The 20593-nt window shown below is 39.5% G+C and overlaps 2 protein-coding genes across 2 annotated transcripts; one reads left to right on the top strand and one right to left on the bottom strand.

Annotated features, from left to right (window-relative positions):
• Window positions 1-128: 128 nt before the first annotated feature.
• LOC145474546 (uncharacterized) lies at window positions 129-5559 on the bottom strand. The gene is made up of 2 exons (XM_081455154.1): window positions 3991-5559; window positions 129-2577 (listed from the first exon to the last, which is right to left on the bottom strand). The coding sequence occupies exons 1-2, from the start codon at window positions 4292-4294 to the stop codon at window positions 2189-2191; spliced, it is 693 nt and encodes a 230-aa protein (XP_081311280.1). The 5' UTR covers window positions 4295-5559; the 3' UTR covers window positions 129-2188.
• A 3134-nt stretch (window positions 5560-8693) lies between these two features.
• Window positions 8694-17059, top strand: LOC145474531 (counting factor 60-like). The gene is made up of 9 exons (XM_081455150.1): window positions 8694-8898; window positions 9633-9775; window positions 10073-10243; window positions 11405-11424; window positions 12144-12262; window positions 12840-12970; window positions 13520-13722; window positions 15189-15258; window positions 16324-17059. Exons 1-9 carry the CDS (start codon window positions 8735-8737, stop codon window positions 16629-16631), a joined length of 1329 nt encoding a protein of 442 aa, XP_081311276.1. The 5' UTR covers window positions 8694-8734; the 3' UTR covers window positions 16632-17059.
• The last annotated feature ends 3534 nt before the right edge of the window (window positions 17060-20593 follow it).

The following is a 20593-nucleotide window of genomic DNA, read 5'->3' as shown; positions in this document are numbered from 1 at the left end:
CCAGCCAAAGACTGAAACTATTCGTATGATTTCGAGTTTGAACTGGTCTTGAATGACCTAACCCTTTACTGACCAAATTTGGTACTCACTCAGAGCTTATGAGCGAAAAGGGCGATGATTTCGTTAAATAGATGTTCTTGTAAAATACCCCGTAAACAAACACTGATTAAACGTGAGTAGGCGTTGCAACGTTTTCTCGCTATCTGAGAGTTTCCTTCAAACGACGGACCAATAGGAAAGGAGATAAAGCGATTCACATGATCGACTGTTGAAAAGCTTTTTGCCTGCCAAGAAGCCGCCAAAAACTGTTTTGATGCCCTTTTGCAAAAGAGAGACCTTCTTTTGCGAAACATTTCAAAATTTTATTGGGAGCTGATGTTCTTTTAAGTTCTAATAAGTTCTTAGCACCGAAAGATGTAACTCTTTCTAATTAAGTTTCGCTGACTTTGACTGATCACGAACAGATATCACAAGAGATTTCAGCCAGAAGCCCTCACTCATACCCATCTGTCATGTCGGAAATTGTCTCCTTCCAGATTACCTAGTTTGGATCTTAGAGATAAGACCGTAATGTTATACGTTGCCAAAGGACTTCAGGATTAAAAACTTATCGTGTTTTCCATGCGGGTAACTTCTCTTGTCTCCAAAAAAATTCTTGAGGCAAATATTTAGGTGTGTCTTCAGCGAACGCAGATTAACTTCGATGGCAACGGGTGACCGAATTATGCGTTTTTTCTCCCATTTTTTGCGTCGTAGAAAAACAGATTCCATGCGAACAAACTGGAATGCGTGAGAACACACGTAGCAAATAGAAATTGCTTGCAAGAATATATCCATATTACATGGCAACATTCCCTAGATAACTTGATCGCTATCGGTTAGAAGTTCACTTAGGGCAAATCAGCGTTGTAGATAAAAACAGCGAAATCTAAAATATTCATCGTGTGTTTACAATAAGCATGAAAACCCTTCTCCAAATTGGTTCATAGGTAGTTAGAAAATTTGGTCCGAACAGCTTGAAATATTTCTATTCCGAGGTTTTTTTCGGTTGTTCTAACAAGGTTTTATAAACACAATAGTTTTAAGTGCAGCTGAATGTTATCTGGCACGGACAGTAAAGAAGCCGCGAGTCATTTGAGATAAAGTAAACAAATATGTTTCGATTTATGAGATGTTACCCTTAGATGTTACAAACACCCATAGAAGTCTCATAGCTGAGAAATTGGAGGCAATGCTTTGTCGTTAATGATTCAGGAAAGAGTCAATCTTTTCCACCACCTTTTAATTTGGCAAAACTGGCAACGCCCAACGATTTTGCCTAGCGTAGAATCAGCTACTTTGGTGTTTAATAAAGAGATACAACGAGGCCATAATTTTCTATAAACTATTTATTTGAAGAGTAAACATTATTGTTATAAATAACATGGATGTTGCGTCAAGCGGTATAATGCGATCACGCAATACCATTATTGTTATGTACATCTCGAGTGAAAAAGCACTAGTGCTTCATACAGCCATTGAGGCTCACTAGAAAATACTTAACTATGTACAAGTTAGACCTTAAGCACGGATTTATCAAGCTAAATACGGCCATTTAGTGTAAGAGTCTGATGGAATGATCTTAGTAATCAAACGATTATTCTGCAGTTGCCTTTAGTGCCGTGAGATACGGAGGCGTATTGCATGATGTAATTAGTTATCATTAGCGCGTATTATCCGGGAAGTCCATGCGGAAAAAAGCTGTTTTTATAGTCCCTATCGCATCAGTGTAGCGTGTTAATCTGCTCGCCTTAAAAAGTCGTTAATAATACCAAATACCTTGACATCTCCTGAAAACATTACTTAAGTATTTGCTCATTATAAAAGTTGTTACAGATGTTCTAAAAGTCGGCTAATCGGACTAAATGAAGTTTTCTTCCAGCCTTTAATAAACTCTTATGTGCGCACTACTAGAAAAATAGATAAACCGATTGATGAAGTATTGTGCCGCAATAAGCGAACAATTTGACATCAATGCGGTGAAAAGCAAGTGCTTACACAGCATAATTTCGTCACCGCCAGTCTTTAACTAGCGCGAATGGAAAAGAAATTACCGCGGTACAGTTCAGTTCGGCATTAACTAATTTTACCTCTAGCCTTCAGCGCATCTCTGCTTATCTCATAAAGTGCTCTAAAGTACAAATTGATTCTAATTATGTTTTCTAGAGGTATTATCGTAATCGGCGTGGAATAGCACACCAGTTTCGGGTCCAAAATGGCGCGTCGTTAACTGCCATTTTCGTACATGGTGTTCGCCTTTTCTTTTTTTGCTTTTCCCCAACTTTTCTAATTCCTCGTCTCGCTTAAATTTTATTCTTCGGTTTTGAAACCAAACTTTTACCTGCGCCTCGGACAAGTCCAATTCCTTGGCGATTTTCTGTCTTTCTTCTCCAACAATATAGTGATTTCCAAGAAATCGTTTTTCCAGTCGCTTGAGCTGTTCCGCTGAAAATGTAGTGCGCGCCCGTTTCTTTTTGGGTGGGTACATGCCCGGATCATCGATTTCTCCGAAGTCTGCTCCATAAGGGTAATAATCACCTTTGGAAAAATAAAACACAAGTAAATAAATAAAAGGTTAAGTTCCCTGACGTTAAAAAAGGGGCAACTTTCTCCAGTCAGGCACGCTCTGATGGCAGAAAAAAAAAGTACTTGAAACGCGTTGACCTTTTATCAGCCTTGACTGAAGATTTTTTTCAGCTCAGTTTGCGCGCGGTCACTGGTTCGCAAAAGGGTTGCATGGTTTATGCCCCATTATTTTTATGGTACTTTACGTTTAAGTGCTGAGTTATCTCAAGCCAGGAAACAAGTTGTTTACTTTCTTTTTCCGGTCAGGAATTGTTAAACGTTTCTGTTAATAGTTGAGGTTTCTGAGGGCGGATTCCAGCGACTTCTGCTCTTGAAGTTCAACCGCTCGAGAGATTGTAGAACTACTAATTCTTTGTATGACTGAACTGGCTATTTTATCGACGAAGCACAGATATTTGAGGGTCACAAAGTTTTCTTGTTGTTAAAATTGAGAATTTACAGACGACTTTCAATTCCACACTCGGTTGGTAAACACGTCAAATATGTGTTGGGTTTTGTAAACTTGCTCAAATCATTACCGGTAAGTGAGCCCTATACATGGCAAAAAGGGAGATATGCGCTGGCATTTAGAAATACAGACGAAAGATTTCTTGTGAGATAACTTGATGAAACAAACAAGAAGACAAGGCTCAATTTCCGATGTCGACCCTTTGGGACAAGACAATTCGCTTCTGTTAAAGACCTTCTTAGCTATGATAATGTTTTTGGAGCGCTACGAAGATGACTTCATTTTATTTCTATTCACGATAATTGCTCAATTCTAGCGCGTGATATTTTGATGAAGCAATCAATCAGGTCTGTTAACAATTTGTTATACCCGCCGAGAAGAATCCATCTCGCCGCTATCGGTGTTTTACATAATTTTCTAACGATTTCTTTGACGCTAGTTTACAATTGCGCTATCTCTCTGTCGTCCACCACTGACTAATATACCCATCAATGGCCAGTTTTATTGGAGGTTAAACGGATGCGTTCGCTATTTTATGATCATGACGAGATAGAGCTGAATTGAATATGTGCGAGTGTTAACTTGGTTATTTGTTCACCCCGCGCGCCATGTATGTTTCGCGCGTGCCATTTCCAACGCTAATTTACACCAGTGTTGTTTAACTTGGGTAGTCCTAGCGTAAGGCAAAAGTAAACAAACATACTGCTAGACCTATGCAAATACGCTAAGAAGTTTTAACAACACATAAATAAAACCACGACAACTATTAAGGAGCATTTCGAGTTCAAATGAATTGATAAGTTTTTGAAGAGCGTCAAATGAGTACAACATGTCTGTTTGAGCCGCGCTTACGATCAACTGAAAACAGATTTGCTCAACGCGTGTAGGCAGGATTTCAAGTACCAAATTATTTTTACCTGGGTGAGGATGGCCAAGATACGGCAAATTCTGCCTCTGGTGCCACGAAGACATCCATGGCAGAGGCAAGCCTTGGTTGTTTGGCATATCGGGCATGTAGCTGGGGAAATTCATCTCGTTGGAATACAAGACCTCTTGGAGAACCCGCGCAGATGGGACAACAGAGCTCGGTCCAGAGGCATGTGGTTGACACATCGTAAACGGCGGTGGCCTAGACGAGTTTGTGTTAATCCCGTAACTCGGCTCTTCAAAGCAAGGGGGGACTAAAGCTGGAATACTCATCCCATGGCTTGCCTGCAGCATGTTTGGAACAGTTCCCTGGTCAAGGACGCGATCGTGCCAAGAAAAACCCGCAGTTCTGTTTTCTCGCAAGTGCTCCGTGATCAGTTCCCAATTCTCTTGATGTGCCGATAATTTCTGCCTTTTAGCTCCTTATCTCGACAATCGTAAGGTCTGGAGTGCGTTTAAGACCGAGGGGGTTTTTACAGAAAGGGCAGACACGTTATTGGACAGTTCATTTCCTCAGATTCTGCAATGTGTCAACATGATGTCTTGATGAAGGAGGCATAAAGTTGCTTCTCAAGATGTGTAGTTCCGCAGCTTGAAAATTTAATTAGCAGATCGCATTTCGTCTCGCTTGGCGTGGCAAAACCTGAAGACCTACATAATCGCAGTTAAGAGATAAGATAAGAGAGGCTCCTTTGTTTTCATTTCCACTGACACTGTTTGGATAGGGAGGCGATTTACAGAGATGTTAGACAAACGTTTATTTAGCGTAAAGGTGGATAGAGGGCTTGTATTCTTGTCGTCTTCGCCCGAGTGTGTCTTTACCTTCGTTTTCTGAAGCGTGCGAGATTATTTAGCACTTTCGAGGGTTCCATGGCTTACTAACTACTGCTAAACGACTGTCACACGAGCGGACAGACCACCAACCTGGAGTTTCGCATATTGGCATGCGATCTCGGTCAAGCGGATTCCGCGAAAACTATAAAGCAGACATCGGATTGTGTTCTCCGCAAAATTAGCGCTGCCGCGTTCTTGGAGGAATTTTCTCGTGCTCTGTAGGGTCAACAAGCCGTTTAGAGGCTATTCAGCTAAGAAATCTGCTCAAAGCTACGTTGGTTTTCGGTTGCGTCGCGATTCGTGATGCTCCGGTAACTAGCGGCAGAGTTGTTTATCCAATCCTTTTAGAGACTCCATCAAGTCGATGGTTATCAAACTCGGCAAAGCATCTTTCAACGTTCCCCGTGTTTCACTTTACCAAAATCTATTTAAACCGCAACGTATTGTGTTGGGCGAGGGGGAATTTTTGTCGAGCCATTTTCGAGAGTTTTAAGCCGTTGGTGATAAATTGACCTGCGCCAAAACGGAAGCCGCAGAGTTTTTTAGGAATTTTTTTTTGCTATTTTAAACCTAGTGGCTTGTTCATAGGAAATTGGGTTTTTTGATCTATTGTCTGCTGGATTAATGCTGAAAAGTTGTGTCTGAAGGATAAAAAGTGCTCTAAGACACTTTTCGTTTTCGTCGCGAGGACGTTTGGAGGCGTTCATGTCTCCCCAGTTTTTTTATAGAACAAACTACCGAAAATAAAAGCGTTTAGCTTTTATTGCTTAAAAGGCTCTTTCCTGAGGTTTGCAGTTTTCAAGAGTTGCAGTAAAATTACATGGTATTTTGATATATTTTTTAAATCGTTGCGTGAGCTGTCGTAAAATAATTCTTTCACGCTTAAGTCTCAAGACGTTGCATGTACTCAGGTAAGTGCACAGACAAAATCAAATATTTCTTTCAGATTTAACGTTGATATGGGCAGACGTTAAAATAAAAGTGAAGAATGATGATCGCAGTAAATTTTCCAATTTAAGCAACTGGGAAAAAAAATTGGGCATTGCATTTGAAATTTTGTATTTGCTTTACGCGTTAGCTGTTACCTCGTACCTCTTTAAAAGAAGTTTTCATGCCAAAGACATTTTTTGTTCCTCTGAAAACAGCATGCTTCCAGTTTGTAAACATATCATGAAAGTTAGAGGTGACCAGAAGGGGGGGGGGGGGTGGGGGGTACTCCCCAAAGTTTTTGGTGGGGCTGTGCGACTCGAACCTTGAAACCTATACCCGTATTCCAGACCAATATCTGTGAACTGATTTCCATACCCTATTTCAAACCTGAGTGAAAACTCCATAATCCATGCATTTCAGACGTCTAAAATTAGCCACAGCTCTAACATATGACCACAGCTCACTAGAATTGGTTGTCATTAACGGTAACATTTGATAAGGGCTACACATTTCGCAATGTTGATGTGGAAAAAAATAGTTCCTTGTGAAAAATACCCAATGCCATTCCAGAGTGAAAGACACCCTATTTCAGACCGAAATGGTCCCAATCTATATCCTTTTTCTACCAAAATCGGTCAAAAGCCATACCATTTGGGGCCGCACATACCTATATGACCCATAATTAGGGAGCACCCCCCCCCCCCGAGAGGCGACATTCCGCTAAAGAAAACTTAAGTTTCTCATCGCATTTTAACCCGAATATCTGATACGATTAGAGACCTTTCTTTACAACAGCTATCAGTTTCTGCTAAACAATCTGATCAAGTTTATCCAGGTTTATCTGTGGAGAGCTTACTTGATCGATTTGGCGGCACACTTCTTCAGTTATTGCAAACATACGGTTTTTTGTCGACATCATTCCGGCTTTCAAACGCTGTTGTGGCCTCTTAGAATTAACCACGATAACTGATATTTAAAAACTTCAATGCACTACATATGTGTTTTGTGCCTGACTTAATTTTAATTGCCCGTGGTTGTGTCGCGATTTACCGACTGCTTCTGTAGGCATAAGTTATCACTGACTAATAAAAGTGGTTAGTTCTCGCAATGCAGCCGAGAGAGCTTAAACGCATACTTTTGAAGCATCATTTTTTTGCAGTTTGTTTATAATATGGACCTCCGGAGTTGATAATTCCCAGTTTTAAAACTCATTCCCTTTCTTGAACAATTAAATTTAAAACAGAGGGGGTTGAGATTGCCGTTTGCAGCAAGCTGGCAAATTTAGTAAAGGAATCGATCAATCATTTGATCATAAGAGAGTGCAGTAATTATAATGAAGTCTACCTACAGTAAAACGGTCGCAAACTAAAATGAATGGAATTTGTCTTCTGTTTCATATAGAAAATGGGAAACTGGCCTACAAAGATTGTAACTGCTTAGAACATATTACCTCCATAAATTTGTGGCAACTCGGCAACCTGATGTATTAAAACTTTGATAAAAATTTAACATAAAGATAATCTGTAACTGTACAGGTCCGCATAATTTGCATTAAAACTCATTTACCAATTGGCTTTGAGTTCCTTTGAAAAATTACAGAGATTGACTATAGCGTGTCTAAAGAGTAATATAATATTTCTTTAATCCTGTGGTTTCCGGCTGGTTTCGTGTAACCTCTTTCTCATTTCAGTTCTGAGGTAGAGTCACACGTGTGTATTGGGTAAAGCGTCAAATTGGGTGAAGTTGGGAACATTTCATTGTTACAATTCTTTAGTTTAGTGTCCAATAAAATTAATTTCCGATCAGCATACGCTAACCGTGAGGGAAATTTTGAAGCAGTAATGTCAACGACAATGACGCCGAGAAGTACAAAAGAACAAAAACAAACAAATTGTTGTTTTCAGTCAGTCCTGGCGAATGTCGCCACCTAAATGGATTTAATTATTATCTACCAGCTTTCAGAAACAGGCTGCAACTGTACTGTAAAATGAAAGCGGTCAATAAAAAAAATATTTTAAAAAAAGTACAAAGTTAACGCAATAGAACTTCTACCGTACAAAACACTGTTTATTGTCGTTCTCGTTGCGTTTCTCGTGGTGGCGTACTTGAGCTCCCTAACATCATTTGCACTGTCAAGTGCCTCTTCGCGGGATGCGGGATCTTGACGTCTTTTGTCCCGTGCGCATGGATGCCGCGCGCGTAAGGGCGCGTGTTCCACTCGTCTGCTCACTCACACTCGCGAATTCGTTGGTCACTAAACATTCCACAAGAAAAAGTAGACTTTCTCTTATTGGCCGTCTCCCTCCTGTATTGGTCATTTTACATATTCTTCCTGGGAAATAGTGATGGTTTCTTCACAGTTTGTCTAATTTCTATTGCCCGTCAGTACACCCGAGGCTCAAATTATCGCTGGTGTGGATTTTGTTTTTGATTAAACCAAAACAAACAAACAAACAAACAAAGAAACAAACAGACAAACAAACAAGCAAAAAATAACGATGACTGCCACGCAAGCGAACTGAGAGTCACACGCCGCTTTTGTGATTTTGAATTAAAACACACTTAATTACGTACAAAGAAAAGATAGACTTGTGCTGAAGTAACTCTAGACAAGAAACAGTGCGACCGCCTTCACCTCAAATTATTATTTTTCAAACCGCGTACCGGTATTGTATAAGTGTTGTAGGTAAACTCCCCGAAACTGAGGAAAAATACTTACTGTCAAAAAATCTGCGGTAACACTATTTTTTTGCTGCCGCCAAGCCTTATCGAACCAGTTAAGGGATTTTTTATGCTTCTTTTTATGAACCGTCTGTTTCGTTATCCTGCAATTCCTTTCCAGTTTCAATTTTTCTTCGAGTCCAGGTTTTTTACTCGGTTATTCTGGGCGAGGAAGACAAAGCACAAGATAATTTTCTCGTCCCAGTTCACCTTCATCTCGAGGACAAAAGACTTGAAGGACTCACGGAAATGTCTGCAAAAGTTCTCCTCGTGCTAAGCCTGTATTTTTTCAGCTGTCATGCTAAAGAATCTCTACCTGAGTATTGTGGAAAGGATTCCTATAGCTATACTCCGCTTAGAAAAGGCCCCAAAGGACAAGCATATACACTTAAACAAGTTCATGTCATCATAAGGTAGATTTTTTTTCACGATTTTTGGAATACGGAGGAAATAGTTATGCTTGGGCTTATTTCTTTGATCAACTTTGTAACTGTGTGGATTTGAACTTATCTCGCTAAACTTAAAAGCAGTAAATTTGTGGAGAGAATCGTGATTAAACGCTCTTAAACGTGCTTAGAAGTATGTTTAGAAATGTCTGATATTTCGTGACTCTCTTGGTAAAATATTGCAAACTTGCAATTTTTCTTAGTTGTCATTGTAGCTCTAATTAAACATGTTGCGGGTCATTTTATCACAATTATAACCTACGTAATTTAGGTCGTGGCTTTTTCTCTCGCACAAGGATTCAATCAAGTTTCTTAATAGACGTGACAGGGGTGTGTTAGGAACCCTTTGGGGGACAAAAGCTGACAACTGTTTTAATTAAACAGACCATGCATCTCAAGTGATCTATGACCCTTTCATATACAAAAGTACTGGTTTTCCTAGTTTTTGTGTTGGTTTAAGTTTTTCAACCCTCTGTGAGTGCGGGTTGAACTTGGATAGATTTGTGTCATTGCTTTCAGTTTCTCTTGATCTACTTCAGGGTGCAAACAACCAATTTCATGCAAGGCATTCACTCGCACCAGGCTATCAGAAATGATTTCCTTTGCATGTCTACCACCACATTCTCTAAAATAACATTAAAAGCAAAGTATAATGATCTGTTAGGAGAGTTAATCTGAAATAAGAGTGTCTTTTGTTACAGACATGGTGACAGGACAAGAGCTGGTGCGACCCCTTGTTGGCCTAATGACACAGCTGTATGGGATTGTTTGTTGACATCAGCTTCTCTACCGGTTGTGAAACATGACACCCATGATATCACAGTGGACAGGATATACAGAGATGGTATAATGTTTTGTTCTAGAACATATCCATACCCCTCTGACAAAAGATTTTTAGTTTGACCCCCCCCCCCCCCCTGGCCTGGAAATTCTGGCCTAGTTCATACTTTCCTTTAGGATTTTGTCTTTTGAACCTACCTTCCCCTTGGAATTATCCATTAAACTTCCTTGGGGAGGGAGGGGGGTATGGATATTTTCTGGAACTGTACAATTTATATAATTTTCACTTACATTGTTTTTTTGTAGGTGCAAGTTTAAAAGGAAATCATTAATCCTTGTTTACACATTGGCTTATTTGCAGTGTACATGCCAGGCCGTAATGACATAAACGGTGATTGTGGCTTGGGTCATCTTACATTTAAGGGCTATAAACAGCAGTTACTAAATGGACAGAATTTGCGCACAGTATATGTTGAGACAGGGTTCCTTTCTCCCAACTATTCCAGTCATGAAGTCTTCTTTCGAACAGATGGTGAGTAATTTTACTCATGGTGCTGTTGAAATTCCTTAATTTGTCGTGTAGTGAATGTTTATTCAATCTCAATTGTTGAGGTATAGTGTTGCTGGGTTTCAGTCTTCTGAAACAGTCTTGGGAATATCTCTGAAAGGGTTCCAAGTTAGACTCTGCATTGACAGAGAGACTGAAATGGTAACAGCAAAATATGTCAACTAGTTTTGAAGGAAATCCCCCAAAAACATTTCATTTTGGCTCTAAAATTAATCTGTTTGTTTAGTTTTTTGAGCAGTTATGTTCTGGCATGTTTAAGATAACAGTCTATTACAGTGGAATCCTGTTAATGCGGTCACCAACGGGCTGCAAAAATCTGGCCATTTTAAAGGGGTGGCTGTGTTAAAGGGGTTCTGTTAATAAGAAAATGACTGACTGAGCCTTTTTTTCAGGCCAGAATAAAGTGGCCGTAATAACAAGGTGGCCATACTAACAGAGTGTTCCTAGGGCGGGGTTCCATTGTACTGAATTTCTGACGTGGATTCAGAAGTAGGATATACATGTATTCTTGACTAGATGTTGTGAAGGAAACAAATATATATATGGATTTTTTTTTTTAACCAAGAGCAGTTCATTATTGTGTGTAATCATAATAAAAAACTGCTTTCTGTAAAAAAAGTATCTATGTATGTCAATTTTGTCCCTGATCCTCTCCACCCACACCAGGGGTCCTGTGCAGGCAATTGAGTGTTAAAAAACAATTTTTCTACAATTGGAATGTTTCTAGATACTATTTCTCTATGGTACTGTACATGCACGCATGTTGTCACTGGGCTCAGGACTGAACTTTCTGTGATCAAGCTGTGGCTAGGATGATTGTGAAAATTGTGTTTTTGGTTTACTTTTTTACATTCCCTTTCTCCACCTAGGTGTATATAAATGGTTACTGGTGAAGTCAATGCTGCTGGGGGGGAGGGGGGCTAACCCTACATTAGACTAAGCATTCCATCCAGGGGAGAGTAGGGATGTTGCTAGTTGCATTATGCTCTGTAAACAGGAGAAAATTGATAATTCCTTGCTTGGCAGACCACTTGGCTTAATCACTGACTAACCATCTATCTTACTTGCTATACTTTTATACTGATTGTTTATGTTGTTTCTTTCCTGTTTCTCTACAATTCAAAGATATGTCAAGGACAAGACAGGTCAGTTGTATTTCAAAGCTTTGCTGCTGTACATAAAAGTGATGAACTGTTTCTTCAATAACATTTAACCTCCATGAAGGTTATTTCATCCAAGAGACAAACCTGAAGCCAATTGATGGTTTTCTAAGCTTCAGTAATTTGTATGTGGTTGAAACCCAATCGTTCAATATTTTTATGTGACCAATCAATATTAATCAGAAATTTTGTTCTTCAGAATTTTGTTAAAAATGTGCCGGTTGGCTTTTGGCAAAGCATCTAAAATTTGAAGCTTCCGAAATATTTAAAATTTTAAAGTAGGTTTCCCTTATGAGGCGAACTCTAGTGGAGACACTACTTGAGATATGTAACATTTGGCTTGATAGCATTTGTGTTATTTTCTCCACGGTATATCTCTAAAACATTACTGGTGCAGTAAAAAACTCTCTTTTTCCACAAATGTTTTCTCAGTCTAATTTGTGTTTTCTAGGCATAAAATTGCTTTAGCTATGTGTTATCACAGTGTCTGAAATTTGTCCCAAAATTATGAGATACTGTGAGAAGTGTATGAAATTAAACCTCCGAAATTTTAACGTCCGAAATTTTTTGCAAATAATTTATCTGATGACGATTTAAATGACAACAATGATGCCAACAGCAGTAGTAACTGAGCAACTGAACATGCAGGAAACGGTTTTGTTGATTTACGTTCTTTCTGATCAATTGGTTTTTTGTCATTTCAGTCTGCTCAAGCTCTAGCATTAGGGCTGTTTCCACTATCCTCCCCATCCTCAGGCAAGTCACAAGTGGTTGATATTAATGTCATGGACAAAGATTATGATGACATTGAGCCAAATCCACGGTAAGTTTTGTTGACATAATTCATGACAGTTTTACACAACAAATAACTGATTGTAGTTTAAGTATCTATGTATGGACTGTGTGATTTCTTTTGATATGCTAGTCTCAGAGCAACGGATGATTCCCAGGGAAGGACTCCTATAGTATATGAAAAGGTTGGGGATGCTCGACAGAAAATTTGAGTTAAACCCCTAAAAGAGACCAACCTGGCGTAGCTTGAGCTTTATTTGACCCTTAAAAGATACCACTTAATTTAACAGAATAGGCTAGATTACCAGCTGCTGTTCAAGAGAGCAGCCTGCGCTCGTAGACCAGACTTGAGAGATCGGCAGAAATCGAGTTTAAAAGTGGAAATAAGAGCATTTTTGTCATTATTTCTTTGGGTGTACCCTCTAAACGATACTTTGACAGCTAAACATAGTGGCATTTTGTCATGGACACCCTAAGTGAGGCCAGAATCCTTGATTTGTAGCCCTAAGCAAGACAAGAAGCATTTCCAACATGTTCACATGGAATCCTCCCTGGGTATGATTTTATTGCGCAAAAGTATGGACTAAAACTAATGTTCTTCTTTGCAGTCTTTGTCCCAAACTGGAACAGTACGAGAGAGAATTCATAGAAAGCGACATGTGGCAGAAGCATTATAACGAGATAACAAAACCTCTGTTGAATGAAGTTCAACAAGCACTTGGGTTGGAATACAATTTGAGTGAGTCCCCTTTAATTATCTGTTTGTTATTTAGCATATAGTAGTATAATTCACTGCTACACCTATCATTAAAATTTCTTCTAGTTGATGGTTTTGTATTTTATTATTACCTGTCTGTTTGATCATGCATTGGTCCTGGGGGGGGGGGGGGGGGGGGGAGGGAGGACTCCCATACAAAAGGTCGGGGATGCTTGTCATACTTTTTAGGGGTTAAAAAAGTGGTCCTCAGCAGCAGCTTTCACGGTACCTTTTAGGGTATTGAGCGGAAAAGATATGAGATATTTGACAATCAACTGATTTATCGCTATTGAAAATTATGAAAGTGTCAGTTTATACAAGGTGTTTTTAGAATTGGTGCCTCTTAGGGGTGAAAAAGAATTTCAAGCAACACCCACAAAACAGGATCTTGATACCTCTGACAAGATCTTTTCAAAATTTCCAATGAGTACCCTGTCCTTTTTATGTGGGCGTTCTTCCCTGGTATCGGTACTGTATGGAGAATTTAGATCTTGGTTATTCAGGCAATTGTTTGTTTTTTCTTCCCCTCAGCATCAGAAGGCTTGGTTCACATTGCAGATTGTCTGTTCACTCACATGTGTCACAGCTTTCCTATTCCATCAACGATTTCTCAAGACCTCCTGACCCGTATCGTTCAGGAGGTGCTAGTCAGGTGGTATGGTACGTTCAGCTATCCTACAATCCAGGAATCAGCTAAAGTGGGCATTGGCTTCCTGATTGGTGAGATTTGGCAGGTAAGGTGCCGGCTGGAGGACCACTTTGTACCAGACTGTTCCCAGTCGTTGTTTCATCACAGTTGTGCGAGAGTGGGAGTGAAGCGAGTACAGGAGAGCTAGTGTGGAGTGGAGGAATATTTCTCTTTACCAGGGGTTTTATAAACGTTTTCGGCAGGAGGGCAGCTGGTTTTCACCAGCAGGCAAAACTTTCGGAACTGAACTTCTTTATAAGAAAATATTTCCTCTAGATGGTCAAACCAGGTGGACAAAATCCCCACAGCCAGTCAATTTGTCCGGTGACTGGCCTTCAATGAACTTCTGCTTTATCCACCCCACCCCCTTAGGTTTGCACTTGTTGAATTCCCGTTGGTTTATTTTGCTTGCAATCTTACTGAGCTAAAGGAACTTGTAGGTGGAAAATCATGAATTAAAACAAAGCCAAAATTTGTTTTAAGGACGGTGCCTACTTTTGTGACTGCGCACACGTTCTGCGCATCACGCAAGGCAGGTTTAAGCGCCACGCGCGCGTTGGGGTTGACAATGACGCAATCAACTACGCCGCCAAGTACACGACTAAAATGAAAGCAAAATTTTCCCACTGTGATCAAATCAAGTTTAATGAACCTGTACTTAAACCAGGAACATCAGAATAGCAGCATATCGCTAACCACTAACTGTTAACGTCTTCCAGCTGAAAAACTAGCTGTTATCTGTCGAAAATTATACTGAAATCCAACTGTAAACATGTACCTACAGATGGCGTAGTGCGCGCGCAAAACAAGTGCGAGATACGCAAATATTTTACTTACTGGAGAGGTGACAGGAAAATATGTAACGGGCATCGTAAAAGTTTTCAAAAAAGATCAATAACTTTAAAGAACGCGTGGTTACCCCTACATTTTATGTTATGAAATGGAAGTGGCAAGCCTATTAAACACGTGATTAGTTTCTGGTTGCGAGCAAAAGGTATTTAGACTGTATTTTAGCTGAGCCAGAGGAAGGCTGTCAGAGACCCTAAAAGCGCCCTTGCAACGATTTTGTTATTAAAAACATACCAAAAATGGTTTTTATGTTACCATTTACCATGTAGTTTTAAGATCTTTACAAATGTGTTTGCTTTTCTGTCTGTAAAGGCGAATTCTAAGGAAATCTGTGAAGAAATATCCTTTCCTTCTTTTTTTTTTTCAGAAAAATGCTGATGTCAGCATTTTTGTTGAGATTTAAGCCTAATTATCTCGAAAAAGTGCATGGCTACCCCAATTTTTCTTCGGGAATTCCAGTAGCCCTTGCAAAGATCTACTTTTTCCGCGTGGTCCTAACCTGGCGCAAAAACCTTTGTATTTAGGAGACATTTTTTCTATTTTTGTGTATTTTTTTTAAGGATTAGATGAAAAGAATTCAGGGGTAGTTTTTGGCGTTAACTGTTTGCTGTTTGCTCTATCCGTCATGCTTTACCTCTCTATTGTTCTATTTTATTTTCTCAGGCCATGCAAGAAGCCATGATGGAAAGTAAAGCGAGAAAGTTTTACCTTTATTCCGGACACGATTACACAGGTATAGTTTTCCTTCAAATTGCGTTTTCTGGCGATTTTAATTATTATAACTGGGCTACTGAATTAACAACGCACAAAAACGACCCAATAACAGCAAACCAACGTGCTACATATAGCGTCGAGTAGCGGGGCTGCCAAGGGTCAGGAAATGATCAAGGAGAAAAATTCTTCAAGGTCAGGGAAAAGTCAGGGAGTTTTATTTCGAGTCAGGGAAAATTGAGTTTTTTGAAGAAAAGCCAGGGAAAATTGAAATAATTTAATACGGCTGATTTAAATACCATTGAAGACTGGAAGACACATTTGCGGTGGCCGGGGTCTGTGCGATGTTTTTCCTTAATGAAAAAGGAAAATTTGTTGAAAACTTATTAGTCTTAAAGAATGGGTGGAAAGGGCAGCTGTAAGGGAAGGCTTGAAGCCAATACTATATCTGACATTTTGTATTTATCTGGTCAGGGAAATTTTATTTTTATCAGGGAAAAGTCAGGGAAAAAACAAGGAATTTTGAAAAGCGGTGTCTGTGGCAACCACGCGTAATCATTCGACCTCCTCGCCTGATGAAGACGAGCAGTGTAGCAATCGAAACGTCGGCTTGCGATTAACTATTGATAGCGCCCGGGGGTGTTACTCCCGGGGGTGTTACTCCCGGGGGTGTTACTCCCGGAGGTGTTACTCCCATGTGAAAGGGTCGGGATGCTCGTCGTCTCGCCTAGGGGTATAAATCATGGATTTTGGTCTCACTTAGGGTTTTCAGGACGAAACGCCACTATTTTTATCCCTGACTCTATAACTTGAGGCAAGTGACTAAACGTGCTTTTATCTGGATAACCCCGGCGAACTATGACCACATCCTTTATCACCGGAGTCCTTTAAAACACACTGACTTGGCCTCACAATGCTGGAAATCCTCTTTCTGAGGACCTAGATTTTAAAAATGTTCCGAGGAAGGATTCCTCCGAAGCCCCCCTAAAGGGGATAACCTTCAGCGGTCCGTGTCTCGAACCCCTTACTGTAAAATCCTGTATCCTCCCTTGCAGCCAGCTCATTATGTTCTTCTTATTGTCTTCAGTCATGCCATTGCTTCAAGCGTTCAACGCCAGTGACTACAAGTGGAGCCCGTACGCCTCCATGGTTCAGCTGGAGTTGCTGGAAGTCAACAATGGTACCAACACTGATTACGCCGTCAGACTGCTGTACCACGGACAGGAGAGAATTATCCCGTACTGCCGCAGTTCCCCGTGCTCGCTGGCTCAGTTCAGCGACTACATCAAGGAAATTGTTTCATCGGACCCTAAAACAGATTGCGAGTTGACCAACCCGAAGATCATGAATGGGCCACACCCAGCACATACCAGGAGAGCTCGAATCTTGTTTTAAGTTGATCGGACACAAACCACGCCTCAAACACGTGGTGTTTCACCAATCACCTAGTTTTTTACGTCCACGGATTTGTAATTCAGTGTGTTAAAAAATTCTTACGGTTAGCAATGTACTTAATTTATCGGTAATATTGAAGGAATGTAAAATTATCACTGTTAAATGCCGATATAATTCGGATTCAGAGGTGCTACGCCTTTTACTGCTTTTGAACAAAAATCGTTTTGAGCAAATGGTTAAGTACTTCATTTCCCCGCTGACACAGCACAACAATTTCTGAATGAACTAATCACATTGGTCAGTTAGACATAAAGGAAATTTTGTCGGTATGTGATAAAGTAGAATTTTTGTAAAAGAACGTGTCCGTCAAACGAGTTACACTGCAACTGATTTTATAAAATAAAAGTAACGTGGCTGTTCTTTGTCAATCCCTTGTTAACCTTTAGTCGGGTTATGGCCCTTTCTCTGCCACGAACCACTGGGAGATAAACTGTATTGTGCGACCCGATTGAATCAGTCTTTTCATTAATTTTCCCTTCTTTAGGGTAATTTTATAAAGGCATAACCATGCACGTCCATTTTCGCAGGTACAATACCCCTAGTAGAACACCACTAGGATACTAATGTAAATGCAGCAATCTGATTGGCTGAGCTATCGTGCAGTATCAGCCATTAGTATGAATGAATGAATGCTTCACTTAACGTGGATATACGCTTAGCTCGAGAGCTAGTTTACAGGTATTCCACTTAATAACTAATGAAAACCTAACAACTAAACAACGCTAATATCACAATTCTTCAGGTAAAATCACAAATTAAGAGCCACTGCCTGTAAATATGGAGAATCCGACGACAGGTCGGAAAATTCGGATTTTCTTTTATTGCGTCTAAAAGACCCTTTTGGTGAAGTATTTTCAGAAATATACTTTCAAAGTTCCAGCGACTTCACATTTTTGTGAAATCTAGGAAAGCTTGAAATACCGCTCAATCAACCAAGAAGGCAGATGGAATTTATGCAAAATTGCACATTCTCGACAAGCCAGTACAGAAAGAAGGGAACTTGCCTGGATTTCATATTCGCACAGTTTGTAATTTACACTTTGATCATTTCTTTGAGGTAAAAGTCATGAAGTAAATATGTTTTGTCTACAGTTCTTGGCCGTTTGAAAAATACAACTATCGCAGTTCAATTTACATGTAAAATTTCAACTGATTTTAGAGGGTCATAACTCTCCTAGTATACAAATCTCTCAACAAATAAAAGGTTCTAAAGGAAGAGCTATGCTATAGGTATACCATATCTAAATGGCTAGTTTGGCCCGTGAAAATTAAGCGCGCTAGACGAAAAACTATAAAGGGTATTTTGACCAATTGCGCCTTTTTTGGACGAGCGAGCAAGAACTTCGATTTCGCAGTCATCTTTATGAACATAAAAGAAGAGTAAAGCAACTGAATCAAATTGGCGAGGGATGATGCTATTTTTTCATACCACGTAATAAGGCGACTGGAATATTCTAGTGATAAACTGTAAGGAGTTTTGGTTTTCTGGTTCACAAAGACCTTAAACAATAAAAGTGATAAGTACTTGTGACAAAATAGTTGGTGGTTGCAAAAAATGATGTCAATCAGTGTAAATTCTTCCCCCTTCTTTGCTACGAAACTGTCCTCCTAAGAAAGCGTCTCCGAGATAGAAAAACTTCCGGAATGTTAACGTAGAAGCCAAGAGTAACAGGAGTTCTTGTGATTTGATTCTGGTTGAGCTCTCTCTGTTAAAACGTTTCATGTGGACTTATTGCATTCTGCGAAACCAAAGGAAATGAGTTTCAGTGAGAAACTCACAATTTCTTCTAGTTTGCCTAGAACTGGTAGCATGGAATTGAAGGTAAATTTGAAATGTAACAAGTCTAGAAACAAGAAAACCTACCGCGCAAGAATTTTCTCCTTGAAGGTCTTCCCTTAAGTGCTCTTCCGAGATAGTCCAAAACTTCTCAACAGCTTAGCTCCCTGTGGAGAACTGAATGCTCTCTGTCGCTTTGCCTTGATTTAAGTAGGCCTAATAATTAAATTTTTAAATACGAAATTGACAGCTGTAAATTTGAAAATTCAAATTATTAAAGCTCAAGTTGCAACTGTTCCAACACCTGCCGGCGCTTCTACTTTTAGATAATGAAAAATAGTACATGCCGAGCTACATTCGTCTGGGATAGGCTTCTTAATGTTGACTTAACGAAAAATTTTCATCGAGCAGGAAAAACTGAAAATTTGTTCTTATGCCAGAAACTTTAAGAAACTTCAGATCATCCAGAGTTAATGTCAAGCCCAGTGATGCATGCGCCCAAGGATTTTTAATTATGATCTCCGCCCTCTCATACAACAGCACTTATATTTTTCACTTTTAACTGTCATTTATCCCACATTTTTCCAACATTCAAGTAACAACAACAACAACAACAACAACAACAATTTATTGGTATTCCCATATAGATGGTGTTACCTAAATGCAGAATCGCTCAATAAAAATTAAAAAAAAAAAAAAAAAAAAACGGAACAAATTACAACAGCAACCAGAAAGAAAAATAAAAATAGTTAGTTACAAGATTCTTCATTTTAAGTTCTAGGGTTACAAAGTTCTCTTATTTGTAGTGCTTCATATGTAAAGTAACCTAGCTTTTTACAAATAAAAGTATCAGCATTGTTAAATAGAAATATTGTTTTCTCTGTGTTAAGTATGTAGTAGCCGTTAAAACGAACATTTTGGGTGTCAGTTTACGAGTAATCAAAATCATATTTCTAAGACCTTTAACGCAATACCAATAGATTGGTATTTGAAGTTTTCGGCCGACATAAAACTGAAAAAGAAATGATATCAGCCGCATATGTTTTCTTGTAGAAGTTTTTCAAGTTTTGCTATATCTCTTTATACACATATTGTGGATAGTCTGTACAGGGACGAAGCCAGAGAAAAATTTGACTGAGGCAATGTCCAGGATTATATTCTCTTCCTAGGTATTTTGAGTGTTAATTTATTTGCTAGCACATGTAGTGTTTTACTTTCCCCCTTGATAAAAATGTCAGAGACAAGAGCCTCGGCTACAGCCCTGCTGTAATATTCTCTGTATTCTCAGAGGGATACTTCCGTCGGGCTTGTGAAGGCGATGCGATGGCAATAAACTGCGGCTCTAAGGTTATCGACATTCTGAGCGCATCGTATGGACGCACTCAATAGAACCTGTGTGGACACAGCGGGAGCACGTCTTGCCATGCTGGAACCTCCATGAGGGTGGCCAGGTTTGAGTGCCAAGGCCTTCAAAATTGTATTCTGCACACTACAAACTCATTATTTGGAGATCCGTGTCTCGGCACCGTTAAATATCTGGAGGTGAGTCGAACGAGACTGATAAATTCCTCCGTAAAGCACTAGAATTTCTCGAACAGAAAATGTTGTGAAGGATCGAGCTCAGTAATTTTATTTTGTGCTATTTTGGCCAAGTTTAAAATTGCCCTTAAATTGAAGGAAACTTGAACATACAAGTTCACTAAGATAGGAAAACACCAAGGAGATACTAATAAACCATAAAGGAACAAGGACGGTTAAGGATGGAGAAGATTGACATGAATGACAAACGACGATCTTGAAAAATTTAGGCTAAACTTTTCAAGATGCGCTGACGTGATGTCGCTTCTTAAAAGCGACAAACAGCGAACGGAAAAAATTGCCTCTGATTTTGATTTCTTTTGATCTAATCTTAAATCAATCCAACACAATAACAGAAACAATCTCCTAGCTATTTTCATTTTGTTTCCTATCCTCACCTTCCTTTTTTTCAATTCGTAAGGTGGATTTTCAAACTTCCTTACTCGTCGCAAAGCCGTCAAACTTTGTCAGTTCTTGGCCGTTTTTAGCGCATTGCTTTCGATGTATTTTCCGATGTAGGACGCATAAACGCGAGCACAAACACTGA

The sequence above is a fragment of the Orbicella franksi genome, chromosome 2, assembly GCF_964199315.1.
Source record: "Orbicella franksi chromosome 2, jaOrbFran1.1, whole genome shotgun sequence".
NCBI lineage: Eukaryota > Metazoa > Cnidaria > Anthozoa > Scleractinia > Merulinidae > Orbicella > Orbicella franksi.
Note: the sequence above shows the minus strand (reverse complement) of the source record. Positions and strands in the feature narration are given on the sequence as shown.

Coding starts and splice junctions, on each gene's coding strand:
- LOC145474531 (XM_081455150.1), top strand. CDS start 8,735: ATGTCTGCAAAAGTTCTCCTCGTGCTAAGCCTGTATTTTTTCAGCTGT. Junction 13,723..15,188: donor TGATTGGTGAGATTTGGCAG/GTAAGGTGCCGG, acceptor TTATTTTCTCAG/GCCATGCAAGAAGCCATGAT. Junction 15,259..16,323: donor TTCCGGACACGATTACACAG/GTATAGTTTTCC, acceptor TATTGTCTTCAG/TCATGCCATTGCTTCAAGCG.
- LOC145474546 (XM_081455154.1), bottom strand. CDS start 4,294: ATGCTGCAGGCAAGCCATGGGATGAGTATTCCAGCTTTAGTCCCCCCT. Junction 2,578..3,990: donor TCTTGGCCATCCTCACCCAG/GTAAAAATAATT, acceptor ATTTTTCCAAAG/GTGATTATTACCCTTATGGA.